At 34.8% G+C, this 27,783-nt stretch overlaps 2 protein-coding genes and 1 long non-coding RNA gene across 5 annotated transcripts; 2 read left to right on the forward strand and 1 right to left on the reverse strand.

The window, feature by feature from the left end:
- The first annotated feature begins 254 nt into the window (after window positions 1–254).
- Window positions 255–8,670, forward strand: LOC18036622. The gene is made up of 12 exons (XM_024180061.1): window positions 255–966; window positions 1,965–2,019; window positions 2,098–2,162; window positions 2,275–2,358; window positions 2,861–2,941; window positions 3,408–3,569; window positions 3,655–3,753; window positions 3,838–5,186; window positions 5,638–5,858; window positions 5,954–6,105; window positions 6,726–6,764; window positions 6,865–8,670. The coding sequence occupies exons 1-12, from the start codon at window positions 838–840 to the stop codon at window positions 8,398–8,400; spliced, it is 3,972 nt and encodes a 1,323-aa protein (XP_024035829.1). The 5' UTR covers window positions 255–837; the 3' UTR covers window positions 8,401–8,670.
- A 1,052-nt stretch (window positions 8,671–9,722) lies between these two features.
- Window positions 9,723–13,926, forward strand: LOC18036641 (putative disease resistance RPP13-like protein 3). Of its 2 annotated transcripts, none has more exons than XM_024181331.1 (3): window positions 9,723–9,921; window positions 10,204–13,562; window positions 13,653–13,926. In XM_024181331.1, exons 2-3 carry the CDS (start codon window positions 10,242–10,244, stop codon window positions 13,659–13,661), a joined length of 3,330 nt encoding a protein of 1,109 aa, XP_024037099.1. In that variant the 5' UTR covers window positions 9,723–9,921; window positions 10,204–10,241; the 3' UTR covers window positions 13,662–13,926. The 2 variants fall into 2 exon arrangements, with proteins under 2 accessions (XP_024037099.1, XP_024037100.1); XM_024181332.1 differs by having other exon boundaries at window positions 9,898–9,921; window positions 10,198–13,562.
- A 460-nt stretch (window positions 13,927–14,386) lies between these two features.
- On the reverse strand, window positions 14,387–16,973 carry LOC112097049. 2 transcript variants are annotated; one of them, XR_002904701.1, is made up of 3 exons: window positions 16,872–16,973; window positions 15,887–15,938; window positions 14,387–14,491 (listed from the first exon to the last, which is right to left on the reverse strand). It is a non-coding gene; the product is annotated as an uncharacterized LOC112097049 (long non-coding RNA). The 2 variants fall into 2 exon arrangements; XR_002904702.1 differs by lacking the exon at window positions 14,387–14,491 and adding an exon at window positions 15,125–15,182.
- Window positions 16,974–27,783: the final 10,810 nt, after the last annotated feature.

A 27,783-nucleotide genomic window follows, 5' to 3' on the forward strand; every position in this document is an offset into this window, starting at 1 on the left:
TTGAGGTGATGGCGTGATGCATTAAAGTTGAGTTTATTTTGAAGACTTAAAAAAAAATAGTTGGTAAATAAATAAACTCTTATATCAATGAAGAAACTCATACCCAATGATGTTGCAAAGTTGTGTTTACCCAAGTAACTAACTTGAAGAATTGTGTATTTTCGGCTTCTCTGTGGAATAATTATCTGATTAGTGAAGAATAGGATTTGTTTTGTTTGGAAGTACATATGCTAAAAGCGAGAAACTCGTTCAAAAGCACTTATTGAGAAGTCCCAATTTCCAAACAGACCTTAAAACGAAAACGAGACGTTTCAAGTATCAACACGGAGTTCTGGACCAAACTAAACATAACAGCTTTTACAGGTCCTTGTCCCTCTATCTCTTAAATCTCATTCACCTCAGTTTCCACAGAATCCTTCTCTCGGTATATTGTACTTTAGGGCTTAAAACCCTATCGACGTTATTTTTATTTAATTTCTTTTTAACTCCATTTTTTCTTTATTTTCCTTCATTTTCTCTCCATCCAAACACCATCACATAGCTTCAATTCTCCAAAAAGCCCATGTGGGTTATCTCATTGGAGCTCCGGAAACTCCCAATTGACATTCATCGGATCTCTTTTTATTCTACCAACTTTCTCTGATTTTCCCTAGCTTTCGCACCATCCAAACACTGGTAAATGTCAAAATTTGGCCCCGGAAGCCTCATATAATTGCAACAGTTCACGCGGGTGTTTAGTTTTTCGTCCCAAAAAAAAAAAAAGTTATATGGTCTTATTTTCCTTCACTTTCTCATGATCCAAGCAAGAGAAGATATTTAAACTCCGGAAAAGATAATATGGGTGTTTCTTTCAAGGTTTCCAAAACGGGTAAAAGGTTTGTTCCAAAACCTTCTCTGCTTGAAGACACTTCTACAAACGACGCATCGCAGAGTTCAAAGGAAAACTCTCAAAATAAAAAACGGGAGGTAAAATTTTGAAACTGAATAAGTCTTTCTGATTTCTATAATGACAATTTTAGGAAAAGAAATTGCGCTGAAAAGAAATGATGGGTGTTATTCTTTTAATCTTCTTGTTTTTGATTCAATATAGGAAAACGATTCACTTATACATCCTGTTATCTGCATGTATGTGTATGTACTTTAAGCCATAAATGACCTAATGAACTTTTTTCCCCAATATTTCCCCCCCAACCCCCCGTTTTTATGTATTGATACACGGGTTTGTGGAAGTAAAAGCTTTCGTATTTAGCTCGATTTAAAGTATCTGGCTCAAGTGATTTTGAGTTTTAGCTTTTGAAACTTAATTAGTTGAAATTTTTTATCCAGAACTTTGTTTAATGTTTTCCCTTCCTTATTTTTAATTCATGGTTGTGAAATTCTGAATTTGGATTTTCTTTTCAGTAGGTTAATGCATGGTGTCATTTTAGATAGTTTTATTCTTTTGGTGCAAAGATTGATATTTTTTGAATAGTTAGATTATGTGGTTTTAAAATAATTTCTGCTGCTCTATCTGGAGATGTTAGCTGGTGGTATTCAATCGTGTGATGAACTGCTGTTTAAAGCATTCATATCGTTTCATTAGTGATATGTTGATTATGCTTCATCTGGTTCATAAATTGGAGAATTCAAAAAATGAGGACTTTGAATCTTGCAATTCGTGTATTTGGTATTTAAGGAACCAAAAGCTGCTGCTTATGGTCAATCTTAACAAACTGCAACAAGTTTGCTCTTCTGGAAGATTTCCTTTTTAGGGACTAGATAAACTGAGAACACAATATTAGAAGATCAATTATTAATTTATTTTGCATGTTCTTCTGAGAGATTATATATCTCTTATATTTTCTGCTGCATAGGAAACGGTTTAGACTTTGGTTTTGTTAAAATTATTAGAGGTCATTTCGTTATTTGATGTGGAACTTTGATATCTATGTTCTCACCTATTTTGATGTGGAGCTTTGATATAGGTTGAGGATGCTGCTGGGGTCTGTCCTCCTGATGAAGGACACGGCATATCTGCAGGTGAGTCACGGTTAGATTGGTTCAATATCTCCTTTAAGGTTTTGATCTTGAGTGTGTGGCTTCTTTCTTCTTTGACAGATCATGAAGTTTCCTTCACATTGAATGTCTACCCCGATGGATATTCTATTGAAAAACCCTCAGAGGTTTGTTGAAAACGAAATTAACTTTATATAGAGAAATTGAATAACTTAAATAGATGAACAGACTATATCTTATGAGTTGGTTTTTAAGGTCTTGTAACTTTTGAATCATCAGAAGGAGAGTGCAAATCAGGGTACACTTCAAGATGTTTCAAAGTTGTTACATCCATATGATAGGGCTTCTGAAACTCTATTCTCGGTAAGTATTATGTTGTTTCCGTTTTATTCATTTCTTGGGTTATTGATCTCAGCTATTATTCCAAAAAGTAAATTGTTGCGTATGCTCATATGGAAGCAAATACTCTGCATGCGGATTTTAGAACTTACTTATAGGGTGGTGAAGAAATAATTTCTGCCATTCAGTTAGTTCAATTAATAGAAGAAGATTGAATCTTTCCACTAGCTTGGAGATTGGTATATAGATTGGATCACTCATTGCCTGGGTCATCCCCCTGCTATATAGATCAACCTCTCAACCAAACCAAAAGAATTATTGCAGAAAAAGAAGATTAATTCATAAGTTTGATCTTTTTATGGCTTAATTTGATCAATTTGAATGCTTATCATTTTGTAAGGCATTAAGTCAGTCTTTTGTTTCATTTTATCATTCTCTCTCTCTCTCTCTCTGTGTTTTTATTTTTATTTTTTAAATTTAACGAATTCTAACACTTATGCTTCCTCGTGAGAAAATATATTTGTAGGCTATTGAGTCTGGGCGGTTGCCTGGAGATCTTCTGGATGATATTCCTTGCAAATTTGTCGATGGAACAATCGTGTGTGAGGTAATTATCGATTATAGAATTTACCTCTACCAGTGTATAAATAATCTGAATTCCATGTACGGTAGTAAACTTTAGAAGACATTAACATATGCTCGTATGGAGATTGTGATTGTTGAAGCTAGCCCAGAGTAGAGGTATCTTTATTGAATTCTCATGTGATAAAATGGCCTTTCTTTTATTGTTTAGTGGGATAGATTTTCTGTGTGATTAATCTTTTGTCTATTTATTTATTTATTTTCCCAGATGAGCTATGCTTTTACTAGTGTTCTGTTTTTTTCTTGCTCTACTCTCTCTCTCTGCCCCCTCTCTGTAATGTTTTTCTGACTGTTCCTTTTTTTTTTTTTTTTGGGGACATTGTCCACTTTGATTACCTTCTGCTTTTAATACGGTGTTTTTGTTTCCTAGCCAAAATTGTACCATGTTATTTATGTTGTGAATTTTGGGTATTGCCAATATGTTCTTGCAGGTGCGAGATTATAGAAACTTCAGTTCTGAAGAAGGATCTGCTGCTCTGCCTGTGGACGGATCCCCTATTGTTAGTAAAATTTGCCTTAGGATGTCTTTGGAGAATATAGTAAAGGATATTCCCATGATATCAGATAATTCTTGGACGTATGGTGATCTGATGGTAGGTATTATTTACTCCTTTCATTCTTGAGATATAATCTATTTATGTCATGGGGTTGTGACAATATGTTTGCTTTCAACCGTAGGAAGTGGAGTCTCGGATATTGAAAGCCTTAAAACCACGACTTTGCCTAGATCCTTCTCCAAATTTGGATAGGCTCTCTACTAATCCAGTTCCCGTAAAGGTGATGAATTAGGGGAATGGATTAATGGCTACTAGATGAAGAACTGACTTTTTATATTTTTAACTCTGGTACCTGGACTTGCAGCTTAATTTGTCTATGCGCCATCTGCGGAGAAAGAGATTGAGGCAGATGCCAGAAGTAACTGTCACATCAAATAATAAGGTCCATGGGAAGAAGGCTTGTGTAGATAGAGTTCCCGAAAGCTCTAATAGCAGGTTTGGAGACTCGGGAATCGTTCCTGGCAATCTGATGCCTCAGCATGTCAACGAGAATATAACTACTCAAAATCTAGCTCCAAACAACATATTGGCGTTAAGACCTAAAAGTTTTGTACCAGATGCCTCCATTCCTTCAGTACCTTTGATTTCTCAACAAGCAAGGTATCAGGTGGGGGTTGGAATGCCAAGAAGTATGCAGGATCATGGATCTCCTGCTGTGTCAGAGATGATGATATCATACGCTGACAATTTGAACTCCACTGCTTCTTTTCATGGCAAAAGGGATAGCCAAGATGGTCCAATGTCTCCCTTGTCTAGTCTTAATAAAAGAGCTAGACAGACTCCAATGGGTTCTGATGGAATTCAACAGCAACAAATAGGACCATCAATAGAAAGCCTCCATGGTGATTTGAGCTGGAAGTTACAGCAACAAGCAATGGCAAGGGGAATGCAGTATGCAAATGCAGGCGTTCAAAAATATCCCCAGCAGGCTTTCGATGGGGTTCCAAATCAGGAGGCTGGGGCTATGCCATTTTCTGCTGGCCATCAGAATATGAGAATTGTTCCCAAACAAGAGCCGTTTGAATCAGACAGATTGGAGGGATCTGAGCTTAGCCAGGGTAAAATGGATATCCATATGGGGGGAACAGAATTAAACCATATGGAAGCACAGCAACGGCTTCAACATAGATTATCTTATCAGGCATTTAGACCAGGTCCTCAGTCTCACTGGAATAATATGGGTCAGCATATCGAGAAAGATTTGAGAAAGGAGGATCAGTTCAAAAGGAAATCAGTACAAAGTCCAAGAGTATCTGCTGGGGCTTTGCCTCAATCTCCATTATCATCAAAATCTGGAGAAATTTCAAGTAGTTCTGTTGGACCACACTTTGGAGCAGTTACGGCATCTACTGCTCTTGGTACATCTCAGAAGGAGAAGTCAGCAGTCACCTCAGTTCCTGCTGCTGCTGGGACCCAGTCTTTGACGTCTAGTGCTAATGACTCCATGCAACGGCAGCACCAGGCTCAGGTTGCAGCAAAGCGTAGATCGAATTCCCTTCCAAAAACTCCAGCAATCAGTGGAGTTGGGTCTCCTGCAAGTGTTAGCAATATGAGTGTTCCACTGAATGCAAATAGTCCTTCTGTTGGAACCCCACCTTTCGCTGATCAATCCGTGCTTGAAAGATTCTCAAAGATTGAAATGGTGACCGCGAGGTATTATGCTTGATTGGATTACCATTGCATAAAAGGTTTTATGGATTCCTTTTTATATATATTCAGCTTTTGATTCTAATTATATTCTGAACGCATAGACTGTTGACCATCAGAGACTAGTTGTTTCACTCATGGTAGTATCTATCTGTCAATTGATTACAGTACAGATATTATGTTTAGTTTTCCTTTGCCTACATGAGACACTAAAGGTTCAATAAACTGGAACTGATACAAATACTAGTCGAGGGAGGGAGTTTGCACAAATAATTTATTTATCACGTCTTATCAATTTGCTATGGTTTGCATTGTATATAAGTGAATCTACAAATATTAGTCAGGGAAGGGAGTTGGCATGAATTATTTACAATTTGCTAAGTTTTTACATTTAACGTCAGTTCAATGTATTTAATTTTTCTTGATCTTACTGTATTTTCTTTGCTTGTCATTTCAGATATCAACTAAATTCCAATAAAAAAAAGGTTGATGACTACCCTGTGAGAAAACCCAGTGCACATTCAGCCCAAAATCTAATGCATTGTCTCTCCAATGCTTTCAATAATGAGGATTTTAAAGATGAGGCAAGACCATTGTCAAAGTCAATTGTCAATGGTAGCATGAATAACTGCAAGACGAGAGTCTTAAATTTTGCGCACTCAGAGAAAATGCTTCAAGGTGTGGCTTTCTTATTGGCGGTTGATTTCTGGTCCTTTCTAGTATCCAATAAATTCTTCCCTTAAACAAAGTCCCTTTTTTTCCCCCTTCTGCAGGAAATGTTGTATCTATTGTTCATCGGGTGCGAAGTAGAATGATAATGTTGGAGAAGCCAAATGATGGTACCGTGGCATTTTATTATGGAGACGTAGTAGATGATGGTGATATTCTGTCTGCAGAGGATTATCTTCCTACATTACCCAATACTGTAAGTTTGTTGCTAAAAATCTCTATTTGCAGTGCTACAACCCTCTTTCTATTGTTTGAATTAATTAGAGATTGCCTGTCCCCTGTTAAATGGGGCAAATTGACATATTGTTCAGAATACTGAATTGTGGAATCTTGTACATACAAATCTGTCTCGATTCTCTTCCATCATTACAGCTTATACTTGCATTGTTAAATATATTTAGGCATCACTTCTTCTGGTCCTTGTTCAAACCCTTTTGTTATAAGATCTTGTTCTATGGTGTTAACTTAATTGTTCTCATCTTCCTGACAATCACCCTCTTTACTGCATAATTACTTCAGAGATCACAGAACATTGATCCAGAATCTTTCAGGTGGTCGACTATACTAGGCACTGTACTTTAGTCTACCAAACAAGATTATCTTTTGGCTGGGTAGATAATATTATTCCCATAAAGTTAGTGAATGTGGTTTCTGTTCAGTTCATAGTTAAGGTGAATAGGCTAAATTGTCTTATCAGAATTTTTTTTCCTTTTAAGTAATTTTCCGTAGATTGGATTCTCTTATTTTAAGTCTACTTATCCTCAAGTAAGCTTTTGTGATATCCTGACTTCTGAATTTGACTAAATTCTGTAACAGCACTTGGCAGATTTGCTTGCGGCAGAGTTTTGCTCACTGGTATGTTCTGCAAAGTGGATATATATGTATATATATATATAGGGTTTAGGGTACAAGTTATCTCTGCCCTTTGTCTAAACTATGTTAATTGCTTATGCAGATGATACGTGATGGATATCTCATTGAAGATCGTATTCAAGCAAAACCAACACGCATGAATATCGCCCCTAGCATTCAACCAAATACTGCTGGAACTCCCCCGAGTAATTTGGGAGTTGAGATGCAGCAGTATGCCGAAACAGTTCCTGGCCAGACATCAGGCGAGGTTGCAAAGCCAGCCAATAGCAGTAATCCACCTTTAAACTCACCTCATAATGTACTACCTGGCACAAGGATGCTTCCTCCTGGAAACCCTCAAGGATTTCTGTCTGGTGTTTCAGTGCCTGCAAGGCCACAACAGGTTGATCAACAACCATCACTCCAGGCTCAGCAGCAACCACAGCAACAACAGCAGCCACAAAGTCAACACTCCTTGATTCAGCAGCAGCAGCAGCAGTTCCAGAGATCACCGATGATGCTTGGTGCAAATACACTCTCACACATGAATGCTTTCAACCAGAATTCAAACATGCATTTGGGTAATCCCATGGTCAATAAGCCTCCCTCTCTCCCACTTCAGATGTTGCAGCCCCAGCAGCAGCAGCAGCAGCAGCAACCACAGCCGCAGACACAAATGCCGAGAAAATTGATGATGGGACTTGGAAATACGGCGGGTATGGGGAACATGGGAAACAACATGGTTGGGCTTGGGGGCCTAGGCAATACCATGGGCATAGGAGCTGCACGGGGAATAGGAGGAACAGGAATGTCATCGCCTATGACACCTATATCTACTATGGGTAATGTGGGTCAAAACTCGATGAATCTGAGCCAGGCTTCGAATCTCACCAATACACTATCCCAGCAGCTTCGATCTGGAAAATTAACTCCAGCACAAGCTGCTTTAATGGCATCCAGACTTAGAATCAGAGCTGGCATGTTGGGGCATCCTCAGTCTGGCATAGCTGGAATCCCTGGAGCAAGACAGATGCTGCCGAGCTCAGCTGGTATTTCATCAATGCTGGGCCAACATCTGAACCGAGCAAACATGACCCCCATGCAACGGACAGCAATGGGACCAATGGGGCCTATGGGTCCACCAAAGATGAATCTTTATATGAACCAACAGCAACAGCAACAGCAGCAGCAGCAGCAGCAACAGCAGCAGCAGATGCAGTTTCAACAGCAACAACAGCAGCAGTTTCAACAACATCAAATTCAGCAGCAGCAGCAATTACAGCTGCCACAGCAGCAGCTGCAACAACAGCAGCAAGAAACAACCTCACCATTGCAGGCCGTAGTTTCCCCTTCGCAGGTAGGCTCACCGTCAACCATGGGAATTCCACAATTGAACCAACAACCTCAGCCACAGCAACCTCAGCAGCAGTTGAGTCCTCAACAGTTGAGCCAAAGAACTCCAATGAGCCCACAAATGAGTTCAGGGGCAATCCATGGCATGAGTGCTGGCGGTAATCCAGATCCTTGTCCTGCTAGCCCACAGTTAAGCTCCCAGACCCTTGGTTCAGTTGGCAGCATCACTAATTCTCCTATGGAGCTGCAAGGTGTTAACAAAAGTAACTCTATTGGCAATGCTTAGATATTTTCTGAAGGGTTCCTATAAACAACAGCGGCTCCATTTCAGAGGTCATTCTCAGTTTGCAAAAATAGGCCCAGAAATGGCATTGAATTCTTCAGCATATAAGATCAGCACGAAAGGTGAAGTGTTTATAGGATTTTATTTATTTAGTTTTCTTTTCCTAGAATGTAATAAGCTCAAGCGTAGGAATGTATAAATTATAAATAATTGACCATTTATTTGCCTTCTGGGCAAAGGTTCTCTTGATTATGAAGTCGCTGTTAGCTAGAACTTGTGGAGTAAAATCTAGTGTTTGGTTTAATTAACTTAAGTATCATTAGATTTTTATCAAACATTTTGGGATTCTAACTGTATTCAAGCTAAATGAGGGGGATCTTACAGTAGATTTCCATTTTTTTTTCCCTTGTGTAGATTTCTTTAATGCTAAACACTTCCCTTTCACTCCAGTGGAGCGGGGTCAAAAACTTAAGATCTTTATATCATTACAAGAGAGTTCTTTATAGTGAATTCAACTTACACGCAAGAAGGTGATAATATTTGTTTTAGGAGTGTTTGACAGTATTTTGTTTAAAAACTATCTTTAATAAATAATTTCTTCCTATACTTTCAAGAATGACCATTGAGCTTCTTTTCGCAATTTATTAATGCATAACATATTGAAATGTTTCTTTGATTCTTTCTTGTCAGTCCTCAGATAGATTTAGGGATCCAGTTATGTTGCAACTGTGGTATGGTACCACAATTGCTTTCAGTCATTCAATCCAGTTAATGTAACTGTACAACTGTGAATCCAACAGTTGAAAACAATCATGGTACCATACCACAGTTGCAACATAGTTTTGTCCTAAATTTAGATTTCTTTTTTTGGCCCTAAGCCTCGAGAAAAAATTGAAAACTTTCAATCTCAAACCTCAAAGGTGGCTGGCAGCTTCTGATTTATTGGTTTAACCAAAAACAAGAAAAATGAAATTTAACATTAAAAGAATAAGTAAAGAAAGTAATCATTATGTCACGCCCTCCTTAAAAATAAAAAATAAACACAAAACAAATATTACGTGAATCTTCCTCTTGGCATATATTCCTTGTAATTTGGTTGTGAATAGAATTATAGATTGAGCGTATATGAAAATGTAGAAATTATTTCATAAAATCGTGTTCACTCAACGATGTTATGCCAATGCAACTTATTTGGAAATATTTTAACAAGGAAAAAAAAAGTTTTGGGATGTCTAACTTTTTAGTCAAGAAAAGTATTTCTGAGGGTAGTTTAGCAATTTCAAATTATCCTGACTGCACACATACATTAAAAAAAAAAAAACATTTTTTATAAAGCATACCAGTAGCTTGGCAGAACGCCAGAACCGGCTTATTTGAGTAATTTCTCTTGCAATTCAGCATAAAAAATTACAAAAAGGTTGAAGTGTGGGGACGTGTGTTTGAGTGTGTAAAACAAATGCTTCCCTTCTGTCTCGTTTTTCTTTTTCCGGGGGGCAATGTATCTGATGAGAAAGCTGCTCAAAGGTTAGTTCGATACTTGTGAGTAAATTAAGCATGTAATTTATGTTCAATTATTAATTTATCAAAAATTTATTAAACAATTCATTAATTTTCTTCTTGAAATCATGATGATTTGATATTGATTTGGTTCCACCACACCTGTTAGAATACAAATTTTACATTTCTCACTTTCTATATGCATGCGTGTGGTATCTATTTCTTTTCTGTTTATGAGATAGACAACACGCACGCTTGCAGTTGCATCCACTCACTTTTGATCGTTTCTTTGTTTAACATAAGCATCAGCTTTAGCTAGCTGAGCTTACAAAGGAGTTTGAGAATCCATGGCTGCGGAGGCAACCATTGTGCCTGTGGTAAGGATACTGAAAGAGCTGTCTCGAGAGAAGTTTGAAGATGAAGGATTGGTTGCTCAACTGATAAATTCCAGTGAAGAACTAGAAAAAGTTAGGAAGTCCTGGGAAGAAAAGGAAATTAATGACGTAAGTCCCAAGCTTCTAAACGCTGTTTCCCAAGTACAGGACATCACAGACACATTCCGAATTGAAAATTGTAAAAGGGTTTACCTAGGTGTCATCTCTTTGAGGTCTTCTACTGTCCAAGCTCGTTTCAGAAAAAAGATAAAGGAATTAGTGAGTGGCATTCGAGAAGAATCAGAAAAGATGCTGCTGGAAGTACAATCGGGGGGAAGTAGTACTGTTGATAATGCTGAACGTTCTGGTGAGATTTCGGGAAAGATCACTAGTGCTGAAAACGTTGATTCTGCTAAGAAAACGGGCATTTTGGATTTGAACAAGGAAGTCAATAAGTTAGCTGACTTTTTAATCCGTAGCCACTCGTCACTTTTCACCATTTCGGTGGTGGATGTTGCAGGATCAGTAATGACAACTGACTTGTGGAAATCGTACGAGTGTGAAACTGTCAAGGAGTACTTTCAATGCCGTGCTTGGGTCCCAGTTCCTGAAGAGCTTGAACGGAGAGAACTTGTTACTGACATATTGAAACAAGTCGGAGGATCTAAGGTGGAAAAGCAGCTGGATCCGCAGAAAAAGCTACGCAAGCTGTTCACTGAGAACAGGTATCTAGTAGTGATAATTAATGCCCGGACACCTGATATTTGGGACATTCTCAAGTATCTTTTTCCGAATTCATCCAATGGTAGCAGGGTGATTTTAAGTTTTCAAGAAGCTGATGCGGCAAGGTGCCGGAATATGAGTTTCTTTGGAGGAGAGTCGTCATTTAAACCAAAATATATAGCATATGCAGCAAGCGAAGATGACGGTGGCAATGATGATCGCGCTCTCCCAAAACAGGTTCCAGATGAAGAGATATCGGAGGAGGTAACGGCTGTTGTTAGTATGGAGAATGACATATTGAAGTTAGCTAAATTAACTCTCAATAGCAGCGATAAGAATTTTCTCATCTCGGTGGCGGGTGCGGCAGGCTCTGGCAAGACAGCTCTGGTGAAAACAATTTATGAAAGTTCATACACAAAAAAGAATTTTCCCTGTCGTGCTTGGGCTAATGTTTATGTTTCTCAAGATTTTGATATGAGAAGTGTCTTCGCTGACATATTGAGACAGCTCACACAGGATGAGGTTGATGAGGAATCGTCCCTCGATGATTTAGAAAGTGAGTTTACTGGGATTTTATATGAGAAGAGGTACCTAGTAGTCTTGGATGATGTCCATTCACCTGGTGCCTGGTACGATCTCAAACGGATCTTTTCACCGCAAGCATCACCAATTGGTAGCAGAGTGATCCTAATTACCCGAGAGGCTTATGTAGCTCGCAGTTTCAGTCCATCAATTTTTCTTCACCAGCTTTGTCCACTGAATGAAGAGGAGAGTGGCAAATTGTTCCTAAAGAAGGTTGAAAGCGTGAAAAGTCATCCAGACTCAAATTTGTTGCAAAAAACAGACTCATTGCAAAAACCAGACTTGTTGCAAAAAATCTATAAGTTATGCGGTGGTCTTCCTCTTGCAATAAGTGTGGTGGGAGGTTTCTTGTCTAATAAAAAAGTTTTTGAATGGTCAGGGGAGATTGAGAAGATCATGTCAGGAAAGAAGCAGGGAGCTCTTGATGATCAATCTACTACTTTGGATCAGCTATCTTTCAGGGATATTTCTTCAATCTGGGTCTTCGCCAACAAGTCTCTGTCGCCACATCTAAAGGCGTGTCTTCATTATTTCCGTCTCTTTCCCAAATCATATGAGGTCTCTGTCAGGAGGTTGCTTCAGTTATGGCTTGCTGAACGACTCGTGACACCAATTGAAGAGAATTATATGGCTCCTGAAGATCAGGTAAAGACAGTTTTTGATCAACTGGAGCTTATGAACATGATTGAAGTAGTAAAACGGAAGCCAGATGGAAAGCCTAAAACGTGCCGTGTGCCAAGTTCTCTATCTGATAACTTATTTCCAAAAGCTGAAAGCGGGGGAGTCTTTTGCATCCATGGCGTAAGCAGATCAAATGCTACATCGGGTTCTTCAGGCTTGAGTCCCCGCAGACTTGCAGAGCTTTTAGTCAACCGGAACAACAGTTATGCTTCAGATAAACACTTGGAACGTCTGCATTCTTATCTATCTTTTGACAATAGAAAGGGAGATAAACCTGCGGCTGAAGTGGGCAATTTGCTAAACAGTACAATCTCTAAAAGAGGCTACAGATTGCTCAGAGTGCTTGATCTTGAGCGTGTTTACAAGCCAGTGCTGCCTGAAACAATAGGAAAGCTGCGGCTTCTAAGGCATGTGGGTCTGAGATGGACTTTTCTCGATTCAATTCCAAAGTCACTAGGTGATCTTCCTTCCCTTGAGACTTTAGATGTGAAGCGCACTAACATAGCCACATTGCCAAAGTCCATCTGGAAGTCATCGACTCTTAGGCATCTCTACATGAGTGATATTCGTTTCCAATTGTCAGCTCAGAGGCCATTTGTCAAATCTTCTTTAACAAAACTTCAGACATTGTGGGGCTTATTAATCGGCAAAAAGAGTCATCCATTGAGTTGGTTGCGAAACTCGAAAGATCTTAGGAAATTGGGTCTTACATGCCATATTGCATCACTTCAGGAGATAACTGAATGGATTCAATATCTTGAACATCTCGAGTCTTTGAGGTTGAGATCAGTAAATGATTTTCTGGAACCTTCAGACCTCAATTTTGGAAACCTGAGTAAGCACAAGAAGCTGACAGAGTTGTATTTGATTGGAAAGCTACCAAGAGCAATAGACATAAACGACCAGCTTCCTGAAAAACTCACAGTTTTTACTTTGTCATTGTCACACCTATCTAAAGACCCAATGCCGGTGCTTGGACAGCTGAAGGAACTGAAGATCCTTAGGCTTTTCGCTCATTCTTATATTGGCGAACAAATGACTTGTCAAAAGGGTTGGTTTCCTCAACTCCTTGTCTTGAAGTTATGGGTTCTGAAGGAGCTTAAACGGTGGTCTATTGAGAAAGAAACCATGCCTAAACTGCGAGAACTAGAGATCAGACGTTGCCAAAAACTGAAGAATCCTTTTGAATCGACAAAGTTGACTGGCTTGAAGGAACTGACCTTAACCGATATGGAAAAAAGTTTCGAAGATGAAGTTAAACAAAGCTTGGCAGGGACTGTAAATGTTGTAATCATTCCTCCAGTACGGGTGAGTTTTAACTAACAGTTTTGTCTAGTCTGCGTGCTAGGTTCACAATCTTAAGTTTCCCTTTTGGCTTATTAATTCTTTTGCTTTCAGGGAGCATGATATTCCATTCGGCAAGGAATCTGGCGTCGACCATTTTGGCATCGGTGGTTGCTTCTCCAATACCATTTTTCTTCAGGAATTTGTACCCACAATGCCTTAAAAATATATGGTATTTATCTAAATACACTCTCGTACTTCAAAATTCCTCTTATTTACCTTTTTACCGTGTGTAATTACTGAACTACCCTAATTCAAAACCTAATCCTTCAAAATCATTCACGACTTGGTCATGTACATGACTACAGTCAGGTAACTTCATAGATACACAACTGTAGTTTAGTGTCTTCATAGATACACAACTACAGTTGATTATCTTCATAGATACACACACCTCTCACTATATCTTTATTGTATCTTCTTGTGTTTGATTAATAATTTGACACTTGTAAATCATTAATAATAAATTATTAGCCATCACTTAAGATATCAAGTGTTCATCTCTTAATAAATAATTGTAATAGAGTAAAATTATATGTGCACGACAACAGTTGGGCAACATCATAAATACACACGACTAAAGCAGAGTACACGGACAAAGAATAAAAACTACCTAAAATACTTATTAGAATGATAACGCAACCAACAGAAGTTGTAACATATCAAACGTCAATTCGTCAAACAACAAAAGCTTTTATATATCAAACAACATAGGTATAATACATGTCCAAATAATCAATAAGTAAGAATCATAAATAAGTTTTAAAAGAACACAAGTTGTTGCTCAATCATCAAAGCTATTAATTTACTCCAAACACTCAACTCATCTATTATAATCCCCTAGTCACACTCCCTTTGAAAACAACATAAGCCAGACAAATATATTTTTGCACCTGTGAAATAAAAAGGTATAAATTTATCAGTTAATAGTACATATATTAAAGAAATTAAAACAATAAAAAGGACAAATATGTAATGTTGAGTATATTACACATGGTTCTATTTCATTCATGCTCATTGTTAGAAAGTGTAATATTTTTCACATTTGCACTACTGCAGTTGTGTAAATTCATATATACGCGATAATAATTGTGTAACTTGCAAAAATTCATGATTACAATCTAATAAATAGTCAGAGAATATGTTTCTTCTCCAAGAAATATATTTCTTGACTAATAGAACACCAGGGTCTCATAACAGCTGGAACATTTTATATACTTTCACGATTGTAATTGGATAAGTTCATACATACATGACAATAGTCATATGACTTACTAAAAATACACGACTATAGTCCAGTAAACAGTCAAAAGATATATGTAACATCCCAAATTTTCCCAAGAATTTTAAAAGAAATTTGGAATGCAATCTCTAAGCAATTAAAACTTATTAATATTCCCAAATGAAAATCAATAATCTCCAAAGTCGAAACATAGTCTCTAAAACAATAATCCTCCAATATCAAATTCAACTCTAAAATAATAACCAAAATAACAACAATTTATCCATCACGAAAATGCCCAAAGCTTTCGGCTAACAAATCATCTTCTCTAAAACCAAAAGGTTCACATCTTTAAAATCACTCTACAAAAATGTTGGAGACAAGGGGTGAGCCGTCAACTCGGTAAGCAAACATATGCATAAGGTTACTAATAACGATAAAGTACATAATAATAATTATTAAGTGTCATGAATTTGAAATCAATAATCATTTAATACATATGTACGTAAAATTTAAAATCAATTATGTCATAACATAATGACCATTTTCAATAAATAATCATTTATTAATAAAATCTTTCATTTGTTCAGTTTTGTTCATGCCTCATAGTGTCACTAGTACTCTCGGTGACCCAGCAGTTCAATCAAGGCACTTTATCCCGCAATAATTGTCAATAGGTGCGCACAATACAGTTAACTATTTAGTCATATTAGTAATGGAAACTACGGACAATGAGCTAAAACCTTAAAATAATTTTTAATCTTTCAATATCAATCGTTCAATAATCGATCAACAAAATCTCTTATAAGACATTTAATTGGCAAAGCTTTACAAATTATTTTACGGAAAAACAATTTATGGAACACAAGTATTTTAAAGCCATTTTTTTAAACAATTTAAGAAAAAATTTTAAATAAACTTTAAACCAAAATGTAAATCATTATTATAAACCATAACAACAAAAATACTTCAAAACTATAAATATGCCAATCCTTGTGAACAACATTATTCTTTTCATAAATTCGTCCATATATATATAATAAACGTTATGCATGAATCCACTTACCTCGATCCAAAGCAACCAATAAAAACCCCAAATACACGAGCTCACTCTTGGCCTAAAATTTTCAAGATAAGATTTTTATCAATATCATATTCAAATCTGACCTTCATAAGATACGCAACATTCTTAAACTATTAACTCTAACCTAAACAAATCAATTCCCCAAACTACCCTGACCATCTTATAGGAGCTGATTTCTAACAAGCTATAATTATTGTCGAAAAATCACAATTATTAAAAGCTACTGTAAACATGTTGGCATTCAATATAAATGTTAACAAAATTAATTAGAGTTCATAAACATTTCCGAAAAAACTAATTTTCCACAAAAACATTAAAACTGTCCAGTGACAAAATAAACAGAGGACTGTTGATTCAAAAATTCATAATTTTAGTTATATGTGTTCAAAAATAATGATTCAAGTTTTGATCATCAGAGGAGACAATATGGAATCAGAATTAAAATTTTTAAAGCGTTTTCTAATGAAAAAGTAATTAAAATTAGCTTCAATAGTACCCCCTTAAAATTCTGGAAAGCAGTTTCCAAGATTGCGGCAGCCCAACTCTACGATTTTTAATGATTTTAATATAAATCCAAAAATTAAAAAATTAAAAACACAAAAACTAGACATGTAGATATATAGTAATAAAATTTTCCAGAAATCTTCGGAAGTCATTTGGATTACAAAATAAGTTATAGAATTGAGGATTGCTGCTGAAAATTGAAAATTTCCAATACTAGTATTCCAAATTTGAAAAATCAAAACAATTAATATGTAATGAGTTTTTGGACAATAAATATATGGGTAGAAAGATAAAGATGTCTAGTTTAGTAAGTTATGAAGTTTTATGCATAAGATTTAACGATAACAGCAACTATATAACATTGAATCTGCACTGTTCACAGTTTTCAGGATAATGTACACCATTCAATTAATAACCTAGAATCACACATAAAATAGAAATTCAAAAGATTATAAATACTTACCTCTCTAAGAAGAATTTCACTCCAGACTACACCTTTGAAACTTAAAGCTTTCGCTTAAACGTTTCTTGAAAAATTTTAAATGCAAATGAGATACAACATCAAGGCACACACGCAAGCCACACAAAAAGAAAATAAAAATACAACCAAACTCAATCATTTAGCATAATTACTCTACCTCAATATCTCCATTTACCAAATATTAATCATTCAACATCATTACTTCACTTTAACAATTTCTCCACTTACCAAACATTAATCATTCAACATAATCATTACTCCAATCCACCAATTTCTTCACTTACCAAACATTAATCATTCAACATAATTACTAACATAAAATAATATATTCTATATAAAAAAATCAAAATCCAAAAGACACTTTAATCATTCACTTACATATAATAAATATAAAATACTCTATTATGAAATACATACATAAAAGAAATGAAACAAATTTTAGGCTTTACAATATATTTAGTAAAAAAATTATATTTTTTTACAATAATAGAATGCTAGGGTATCATAACAATTGCAACATTTTTCATAGTTGCATGACTGTAGTCGTATAAATTTATACATGTACAAAAAAAGTCGTGTAACTTATAAAAATATCGACTATAGTCCAGTAAATAGTCAACAGACATATTTCTCCTTTAAAAAAACTTATTTTTTTGACTATTAGAATAGCTAGAACATGTTGCACACTTGCACGACCGAAGTCGTGTAAATTCATGCATACATGACTGCAGTTGTGTAAAACAGATGCATAACAAAATTTAAAGAATAAAGTGAGATTTCAACAAATGTAGTTAGAAAATCTATCACATAGCAACAATATGATGCAAATGTAATGACAATGTGAGTTGTTTTGTTGTTTGTCACAAACCAATCAAACCCTAAAAACAATATAATGTCAAGAAAATGCATAAATAACACAAAACAAATGTAAAGTTTAAAATACCTTATTGATTGGATGAATAATGCACCTAGTTGCAAACAAAATCTCAACATATTGCTGCTTCATGAGTGATTTTGACAGCGTGGAATGATTTTTTATTGTATGGCGTGAAATGGTGTGAGCAGTGAAATGATGTGAGTGAAATAGTGTGGGAGTAAAATAATGTGCTGGAGGTGATTTTTGTGTGTGCTTTATATATTTGTTAGGGATATTTTGGTTAATACACCACACAAATTGGCATATCTACATAATTATTAAGTATGGGGTATATCTACATAAATACCCTATTTTTGGGGTATAATTAATTAAAAACCCCAATTTTCTTTTTCCTGATGAATTTATTTGTATTGTTTGAAATTTACCTTTGATGGAATCAAACGTTTAACTGCAAAATTTGGATCTTTACTATATAGAAGTAGCACTCAAATAGGTGGGCAAAAAAACCTGGACCGATCTGGCTAAAGCCCACAAGTTTTTAGCCTAGCCTGCATCATGAGGCAATGAACATGTGCTAAATATTTTAAAGCCCACTGTGAATGAGTTTAGTCAAGGACTTGTTTGTAATTTATTATGTTATGTTGCTAATATTATATGTATTGAATTATTAGTCTATTACGAATTAGATAATTATCTTTAATTTAATTTTTTTTATTTTAGTTTTATTTTTTATTTAAAAAATTAATGGAGGCTCAATCCTAACCCAGACCCGATCTAAGCCAAGCCCAACCAAGTTTGAATGGGCTTTTAGAAGGCTTGGACCCATTATCAACAACATGGGCTTAGTCATGAACTTGAAAAAACCCAACAAAATCCCACAATTGTCATCCCTACTCACAAACTGCATACGAAGATTACGTTATGAGTCATAGTGTTTGCACTTTCCATAATCGATTCCAATATCCTATCTGATGATAATCCTGCCACATCCTTACTTCAATTTCGACAAAAATTGTTAACTTGGTGATATTTTTTTTTAAAAATGTTTATCTACGTTTATGTATGATTGGCAAATGTGAGCTTAAACGTCTTTCATGCATTACATTTAATTAAAATTCTTAAGTCTTTTTATTACATTATGGTTTGGTTAAAAAATGTGCTTCGCAAATAGAAAATTGAAATCAAGTTCTTTTATCAAAAATATTTTCTTTTAAGCATATGGACCTATTTATAAGTGCCTCTTAGCTTTGGGGTCATTATGTAAGTTAATAAAATTTTGGATAGACTATAATGCAAGAGCATTTAATCAACGCACCGATTAGTATAACCACACAACTGATTATGACAGCTCTTTAAGGAAATTTTTTCTAGAACCTAAGAACAAACCTGCTATGCATTACAGCTAATCCGATTACTCAAAATTTTGAATTTTTGGTCTAATGGTTTTTCCTTAAATCTATATAAACCGATTTTCTAACGATTAGAACCATCTCTCAACATGAAAATTTATATATTATCTCAGCTTTAAAATTCTCATGACTTGTTTTCATTTATAACCATATGCAAACTTATGCTTAGATTCATGAATCTACTCTTGTGAGAATTGAAGAGTTTGTTGCTTATAAAATTCATTTATTTTAAATTAAGTATTAGGAAACACTCGAGTGAAGAAGGTGAGAAATATGCACCTTAGATTTGTAAAGATATAATAACACCTTGAAGTCTGCTTGGCTTAGAGTCTTGGATATAGGCCAATAGCTAAATCATGTAAAAATTAAAATTTTTGTTTTCTCTTTACCCTTATCTTTTAGTTTAGTTATTGTGGCGGTGGTTGTTGTTATTGTATGTTAATTATTGGAAAAAAATTTAAAAATTTAATTCACCTATGAGTTGATTAGCTAGCTAGGATTTTGATTTTTATCAAATATAGATGATTTGAATTGTTCTTTTTGACCAATTATTCATAAAATCATCCAATAAATAATAATCACACATAATCTAAGAATTAATGATTATTTGAGAATCAATCACAATTTCTCATATGCACTAACTCAAGGATTTTGGATTAAAAAATTGTAGTTTTTGTTAATGAAAAGTCACAAAAAATCCAAGTGATAATTAATTGATGGTTAATAAATTTAAAAAATATAGAAATTAAATCATATCCATACACTATAATTAAAAGACACATAACATAAAATCTTTAATAACTTATAAGAGTTCAAATCAGGAGAGGATCATCATCCTTATTGCCCACCCAAATTCAAATCTAGAAACTAAAAAATTAATTTAATTTTTGCCCACCTCTTGCTTGAAAGAAAAAAAAAATATATTTAAGTGCGATTAAATAATTCCCCGTATGAGCAAATGTTATTTAATTAGATCATTTCCTAGATATTTAGATTGAACTAGGGAAACTTCCTAATGTTCTTGAAAGTCATAACATTATGAAAATGTGTTGAAATGACTTATCAGATAAAGGGTCCATTAATTGATGAATGTTTAGAAAACAATTATAAAGTATGTGTGATAAGCTTTATGTTGAAATAGTTGATAAATTTTATGCTGAAGTAGCATTAGTCTAAATGCTATAGGTATTTGTTATATCGGTCCAGTAGGCCTTGAACATTGTAAATATCTAGAAGTGTTTTGTTCTGTGGACTATAAAATTTGTATTTAGATCTAAATCTATGGTTAATTGATTTTGATATATGTTTAAGTTCAATGTTAATTGAATAAATAAATAGATAAAAAAAATCTCTAGTTTTTAATTATTAAAATAAAGTCTTTAATAGGTTGATTAGTAATGGTAATGGAGTTGATTTTACAGATTTGACAAGAGTGAGGTATCTTCATTGGCGAGGCCATATTACTCTTAGATGGCACTTACTCTCTCTTATCTGTAGAAATTAGCTTACATTTGTGCAACTTTTGTGATACTTTAACCAGATCAGTCCAGTATATGGTTCATTGTCAAATATCATCCTTAGGGAGAAACATTCTTACAAAATTCTAAGGTACATGCATATGGAAGAACTGTGGCAAAAGCTCTGGTATAAAACTTTTGAGGAAATGCATAAAATACTTGAAAAATTTGGTCTTCAAACATGTTATGAAGAAATGTGATCAACTTTAGACCAACAGAGGTAAACAAGCACTTAAAAATATGATCTCTCTTCTCTTGACAGGTGACTTTGATCAAAGCATCCTTATCAGGCACATTGCAATTGAACTTTGTTGTTACTCTACTCACTTGTGGTCAACAATTCAGACGACATCAACCGAATAACAATATATCATGTTTCTCTAAATTCACTATACTTTCTTGTTGCCATTTTGGATGAGCTTTATCAAATTTCGAGACACTTGTTTTGAAGTTGAGAAATTTCTTAATGAACAAAGGTCCATATTTAGTACGTACAATAAAAACTTTTAGCATTAAAGTGAATTGCAAGTTATGCAACTTAAGAGATGGGTGAATTGAGATTTTAAAACTCAAGTTAAAAAAATCGCACAACAATTCAATCTATTACCTCAATGAAATCAAAAACAATAAATTAAATAAAACACAATAATAAAAGAGTAAGGGAAGAGAGAGCAAACACAATGATTTTTACGTGGTTCGGCAATCTCCCCTATCGTCCACGCTTCTAAGCCAACCAAGCTCGAGGATTTCACTATCCAAGCCTCTCAAGGCTTCAAGTTCTTTAAAATTGACTTCCAAGATGTCAATAAACCTTTACAATCAAGAGATTATCTCTCAATCTCTTCACCCAAGTATTTTTTACACTTATACACTCACAAATTTGATGAGAAAATAAAGATTACAATAAAAACTCTCTTTACGAGTGAATATACAAATTATAGCACAATGATAATTCAATATATGATGATTTGCGAAATGGAAGCTCAATATATGTCGTATGCTTTTTGTTTTTGCTTGCAAAGATTGTAAAAAATGAATTAAAATTGAGTTTATATAGTTTTAGCCCAAAAACTAGCCGTTATAGGTAAATTCTAGCAAGTAAGCAGCTAGCCTCTTAATTAGCCAACTCAGCTCTTCAGTACAGTGAAAGTTACTGTTACAATTTGAATTTTGCAACAGTGACACTGTTTACTCAAATTATATTTTTGCCCAAAACTTTCTATAATTATACTGTAGCTCAAGATGTCATAAAACTTCACAAAAGGTCAAATTTGAGAATTTCTAAATCATACTTGTTATTCCCAAAGCTTTATGAAATCATGATGTGACCCAAAACTTTATAACACTTTTGAAAGAGATCATATTTATAATTTTAACATAATGCTTATTTATTTTAAAGTTCTCAAAACTTTCACTTTAATCCAAAATTTGAGAATTTGAAATTTGCCTCACGCGGCTAGCCACTAGCTCCAAATTCAGAACTCAAAACAATACTTATTAAAATTAAAGATTGCAAAATTTTTTTCATTTTAGTCCACATCTTGAAAAACAACTAATTGCATAAAATACTTGGCTTGTAATTGCAAAATCTTTGGTTTATGAAAAATAATGATTTATTAAAAAAATCTTGAGCTTCTCAAATGCTAAACCATGCGTAAATTAAATCATATTGGTTTTACAAGAATTGTCACAATAATGACTCCGTTGAGCTTAACATTTGTTCTTGATCGTGTCGTTGTCCGTTGAGTGTCTCGAGCTTGATTTTATTTTATTCACTTGCATAAATATTATCGTTCAAAAACTAGTGAAAATATAAAATATAATATTTATTATATTACTTAAAACACATGTTTGTTATCATCAAAATTACATTATGTGTAGCCCTTTATGCTAACACAAAGCTTATGATAGAAGAAGGGAAAGAAGAATTAAAGCTTGCACAATGTTACTCCAAATGAAAGCTTATGTCATGCCTATCTAAGTGACAGGCCATAGATGCATATATGTGATGTTTAATACATACAAGGTTGCATCGAGGTTAAATAAAATTTCAGATACAAAGCAGAAATAAGAGGTGGTAAGAAATGTTTGGCTGGAAATGCTAACTCATGCTGCAAGTCGAAGCTGGAGGGAATGGCTTCTCACTCGTGTCTTTTTTTTTTATGCCTCATTTTGGACACCAAAATTAGTTCTACAAGAAAAACCGATGTAGGTCAGTCCTAGGTGATGTAGAGCGTTATATGTCGCCAGCAATGTACCTTCATGTGGCCATAACTTGGGCTTACGATGAGATGAACAAAACTTAGAACTGCTTAAGCCATACTGCCCCGTGGTTAAGTCGGAAATTCCATTTCTTTCTTCGTTGTTTTCTCATTTTAAGTTTTTTCCCATTTTTCCTAATTCTTCTAGGATTTGTATCTTTTTTTAGAATTCGGATTTGAGTGTCATTTGTTTTCTTTTCTTATTGGGATTAGAGGAATTTAATTATCATATTGGATTTCAAATTCATCTATTTTGGTAAATTCACGATCTTTAGGCTTGTTATAAAAGCGGCTCAAAACCCTAGTTTTATTATTCAAACTTTTAATAAAAATTTACCATTTATTTAGAAATCTTTGTTTCTTCAATCAAACTTCTTTTGACACTTTTGTTTCTTCAGTTGGTATCAAAACAAGTTTGCTTGTCATCATGGTACGACGACTACACAAATAAAAGAACAATTGTCCCAACGACAATGATCAAGGGATGCAGGCACGGTCTGAAGAGGCTGCCAGACAGACGGCTGTAGAAGCAACCTTGCAATGGATGAAAAATGTTTATAACCTACGATTAGTGGTGATAGAACGAGCAGTCGAGAGTCTTAAACTTTTCAAAAATGAAGATCGAGAGAGGCGTCAACAACAGTGAGCTGATCATGAGGTAGAAATTGAGGGCGTTAATCGTGGTGAATACACTGGAGATTTCAACCACGTAGAGATACCTCAAGGCATCAATCGTGAATTAATGCCTCATAATTTAGGCCCTACATGACAAATGCCAGTGCACGCGCGTGAAGAGTTTGTGGAAAGAGATAGTAGGATCGAAAATAGTTCAGATTACAAGATCAATGTTGATATTCTAGGTCTTTATGGTGAGATGCATGTTTAAGAATTTTTTAAATGTATCGATAGAAAGTTTCTTTGAGTATATAAAAATTCCTTCTAAGAAAAGGGTTAGGCTAGTGGCATTTAAATTAAAGGGCGTGGCTTCTGCATAATGGCAACATGTATAGAATCGAAGAAGAGTTGCATAAACGCAATTTAAGAAAGCAATTTATCAAGTCGTGGTCTAAAATGCAAAAGATGATAAAAGAGTACTTCATGCCATCAAATTATCATAACTGCAAGGAAAGAAATCGCAGTGTGGATGAATATACGAAAGAACTTTACCGTCTGCACACAAGGAATAACATGGATGAGCCTGAACTTCGGATCATTATAAAATATATTGACGGGTTGAGACATGAGATATAAGATGAGATAGTGGATACGATTTGGGACTTGGGTCAACAATCGCTTGGGCTAAGAAATTAGAAAAACAGAGGCAACAAGTGTTTTTTTTAAAAAATCAGCAGCAATAACTTATTAGTGAGCAGAATAGACCCAGTAGTCTAAGGGCCGAGAACAAGTAAAAAACATAGGCTGGTAGTAGTTAAATGCAACAACTACACCAACAACAATTAAGCAACAACCATCCAGGTAGCAGTAGCCGCCTAGGCAGCAGCAGAATAACCCATACGCCAAGCCTGTACTTAGCAAGTGTTTGAAGCGTGGAGAACCACGCCATCGATCAAGTGACTGTCGTCAAAAGAACAAGACTTGGTAGAGGGTGAAGTTGATGAAGCAGAGGCAAATGTTGTTGAAAGTGAGAATGATGAATAAGTTTTAGAGTTAGAAGTAAATAAAGGTGAGATGTTGAACTATATTATGTAGAAACTTTTATTGGCACCAAAATATAAAGAGGATAATCAACGCAACAAGATTTTCTGAACATGTGGTACCATCAACGATAAGATGTACAACGTGATATTTTATAATGGAAGAAAACATTCAAGTGAAGAAAGCATTGTAGGAGTAGTTAGTGATTCCATTATGATTGTCCAATTTGCGGAGTATTTTATACGCTTAACAAATAAGATTCTTAAGCCTTTCTCTTATAGATTTGTTGTGGGATATTTTGATGATATTTTGGTATTTTCTCTTGATATGGTGATGCATTTGGAGTATTTAAGAATGGTTATGAAGGTGTTGCGGAAGAATAAGCTTTATATTAATATGAAGAATTATAGCATTCTGTAGAATAATATGGAGTTTTTGGATTTTATAGTTTTGAATGACCTACACCTAAGATAGTAAGTGAAATTAGAAGTTTTCATTGGTTGATAACATTTTACAAGAGGTTCATTCATGGTTTTACCATTATTGGCACCTATTACAGAGTATTTGAAAAAAGAAAAGTCAAATAAGGAGAAGAAGGGGATGTGAGCTTTGCTTTACTCAAGGAGAAGTTGTCTACCGCTCCTGTATTAGCCTTGCTAAACTTCGACAAGTTATGTGAGAATGAGTATGTTACATTTGTCAAAGGAATTATGGTTGTTCTTTCACAAGAAGGGCAACAAATTGAGTATATGAGTGAGAAGTTGAATAAGGCATAAAATAAGTGGTCTACTTACGATCAAGAGTTTTATGTTATCTTTAAGACGTTCAAGATGTGGGAGCATTACTTGATTTGGAAAGAGTTCACGCTCGACAGTAACCATCAAGCATTAAAGTACTTTGATAACCAGTAGAACCTCAGCAAAATGCATGCGAGATGGGTGAGTTATATGCAAAAGTTTACTTTTATTCTGAAGTACAAGTCTGGGCAGCAAAACAAAGTTACAGACGCGCTAAGTAGGCAAGTAACTTTATTAGTAATCCTAATTAATGAAATTATTGGTTTTGAGTGCTTAAAGGAGTTGTATACTAAAGATGATTACTTTGCGCATATTTGGGATCGCTCTATTAATCATCATAATGTGAAGGATTTTCTCATTCAGGACGGGTATTTATTCAAGGCCAACCAATTTTGTATGCCTTAAAGTTCTTTAAGGGAGCAGATTATCTATAAAATTGCATGGAAGAAGATTAGGCAGACATCTTAGATGAGATAAGACCAAAGTACTTGTGGAGTTTTTGGCCGCAGTTGAATAAAGTTGTATGAAAAATTATAAAGGGGTGTCGGGCTTGCCAAGAAGGAAAGGGATAGGTGCAGAATACGAGTTTATACTTGCCACTACTTGTTTCAAAAAATATTTGGTTATATTTGTCCATGGTTTTTGTGTTAGAGTTGTTGTGAAAACTGAAGGGTTGAGACTTTATATTGATTGTGGTTAATAAGTTTTTAAAGATGGCGCACTTTATTACTTTTGAAATTACTGAAAATGCTACTTCAGTGGCGCATCTATTCTTTCGAGAGGTAGTGTATGGTGTTCTAAACATTATCACTTCTGACAAGGATGTGAAGTTCATCAGCAAGTTCTGGCGTCATCTATGGGATAAGTTTGGTACAAAGGTATAGTTATAGTGCTTTCCATTTGAAGACAAATGGACAAACAGAAGTGGTCAATCGAACTTTAGGTAATATGTTGCAGCATGTTTGTGATGACAAGTAACAAAACTAGGAAGTTGTTTTACCTTAAGTTGAGTTTGCTTACAATAACATGGTAAATCGATCTACTAGCAAAACCTATTTCGAGATTGTCTACACTTGTCCTGTATGCCAAGTTTATGACTTGGCTATAATACCAACACAGTTGCAGCAGGGGAAAGCAAGGCAGCAAATAATATCTGCGGAGGAGTCATTTTCCTAGCATTGACACTAAATTAGAGAAGTGCAAATATAGACCATTTCGCGTGGCACAGAAGATTAATGATAACACTTATATGCTCCAGTTACTGAACAATTAGAACATCTCTCACACTTTCAATGTAGTTAATATGTTCGAGTATCATCTCAATGATGAGGAATTGTACGAGCCAAACTCGAGGACGAGTTCTTTTCCAAGTGACGAGGATTGATGTAAGGTGTTGTATGTCTCGAGTAGTGTACCTTTCGAAGGCTATAACTTTTTTACAAGTGTCCGTTTTCAGCGTCTAATATACCTTTCGAAGCTTATGACGAGGTGAACAAAACCTAGAATCCCTAAGCCTTTTGCCCCATGGTCGAGCTGGAAATTCCGTTTCTTTTCTAGTTGTTTTCTCTTTTTAAGATTTTGCCTATTTTTCCTAATTCTTCTAGGACTTTTATCTTTTTTTTCAGAGCTTAGATTCGAGTGCTGTTTGTTTTCTTTTTCTTATTTCGATTAAGAGAATTTAATATCATATAGATTCAGATTGCCTATTTGGTAAATTCATGTTATTAAACTTGTTATAAAAGAGGTTCAAAACCATAATTTATTCATTCAGGCTTCTAATAAAATTTTAACATTATTTAGAAACCTTTATTTATTCTATCAAACTTTTTTCAACACGTCCGTTTCGTCAATAAGGTGAGGTGATAGGACTAAGTCTAACCATTAATGTTTGACAATGGATAATAAGAATAAAATATAATATTCAATTTATAGTAACTAAATATATATAGAATATAGAATAATAATAGAATATTATGTATATTCTATAATATAGAATAATCGAATAGAATATATTAAGAATCTTAGGTTAGAAACAAAAAAAATAAATTTAAGAGTAAGATATTTATTGTTGATCAATATAGAATTGATTAAAAAAGAATACAAATTCACTAATATATATCATCACTAGATTCTCGTAATTGTTAGATTAATCATTATGTTTTATATCTATAGTATTCAACATTTATTTGAAATTTGATGCTCTATTTGATTCTTTATAAATAGCTAAGAATAAAAGGTTAACAGATAAAATCATAAGATCCCTATGCATGTACAATTTCTCTTATTTAAACCCGCTTAGCTCAGAGGTTAGAGCATCGCATTTGTAATGTGATGGTTCTGTCATTTGCAAAGTAGTGGGTCCCAATGTAGGACCATG

Source organism: Citrus clementina, unplaced genomic scaffold (assembly GCF_000493195.1).
Source record: "Citrus clementina cultivar Clemenules unplaced genomic scaffold, Citrus_clementina_v1.0 scaffold_7, whole genome shotgun sequence".
NCBI lineage: Eukaryota > Viridiplantae > Streptophyta > Magnoliopsida > Sapindales > Rutaceae > Citrus > Citrus x clementina.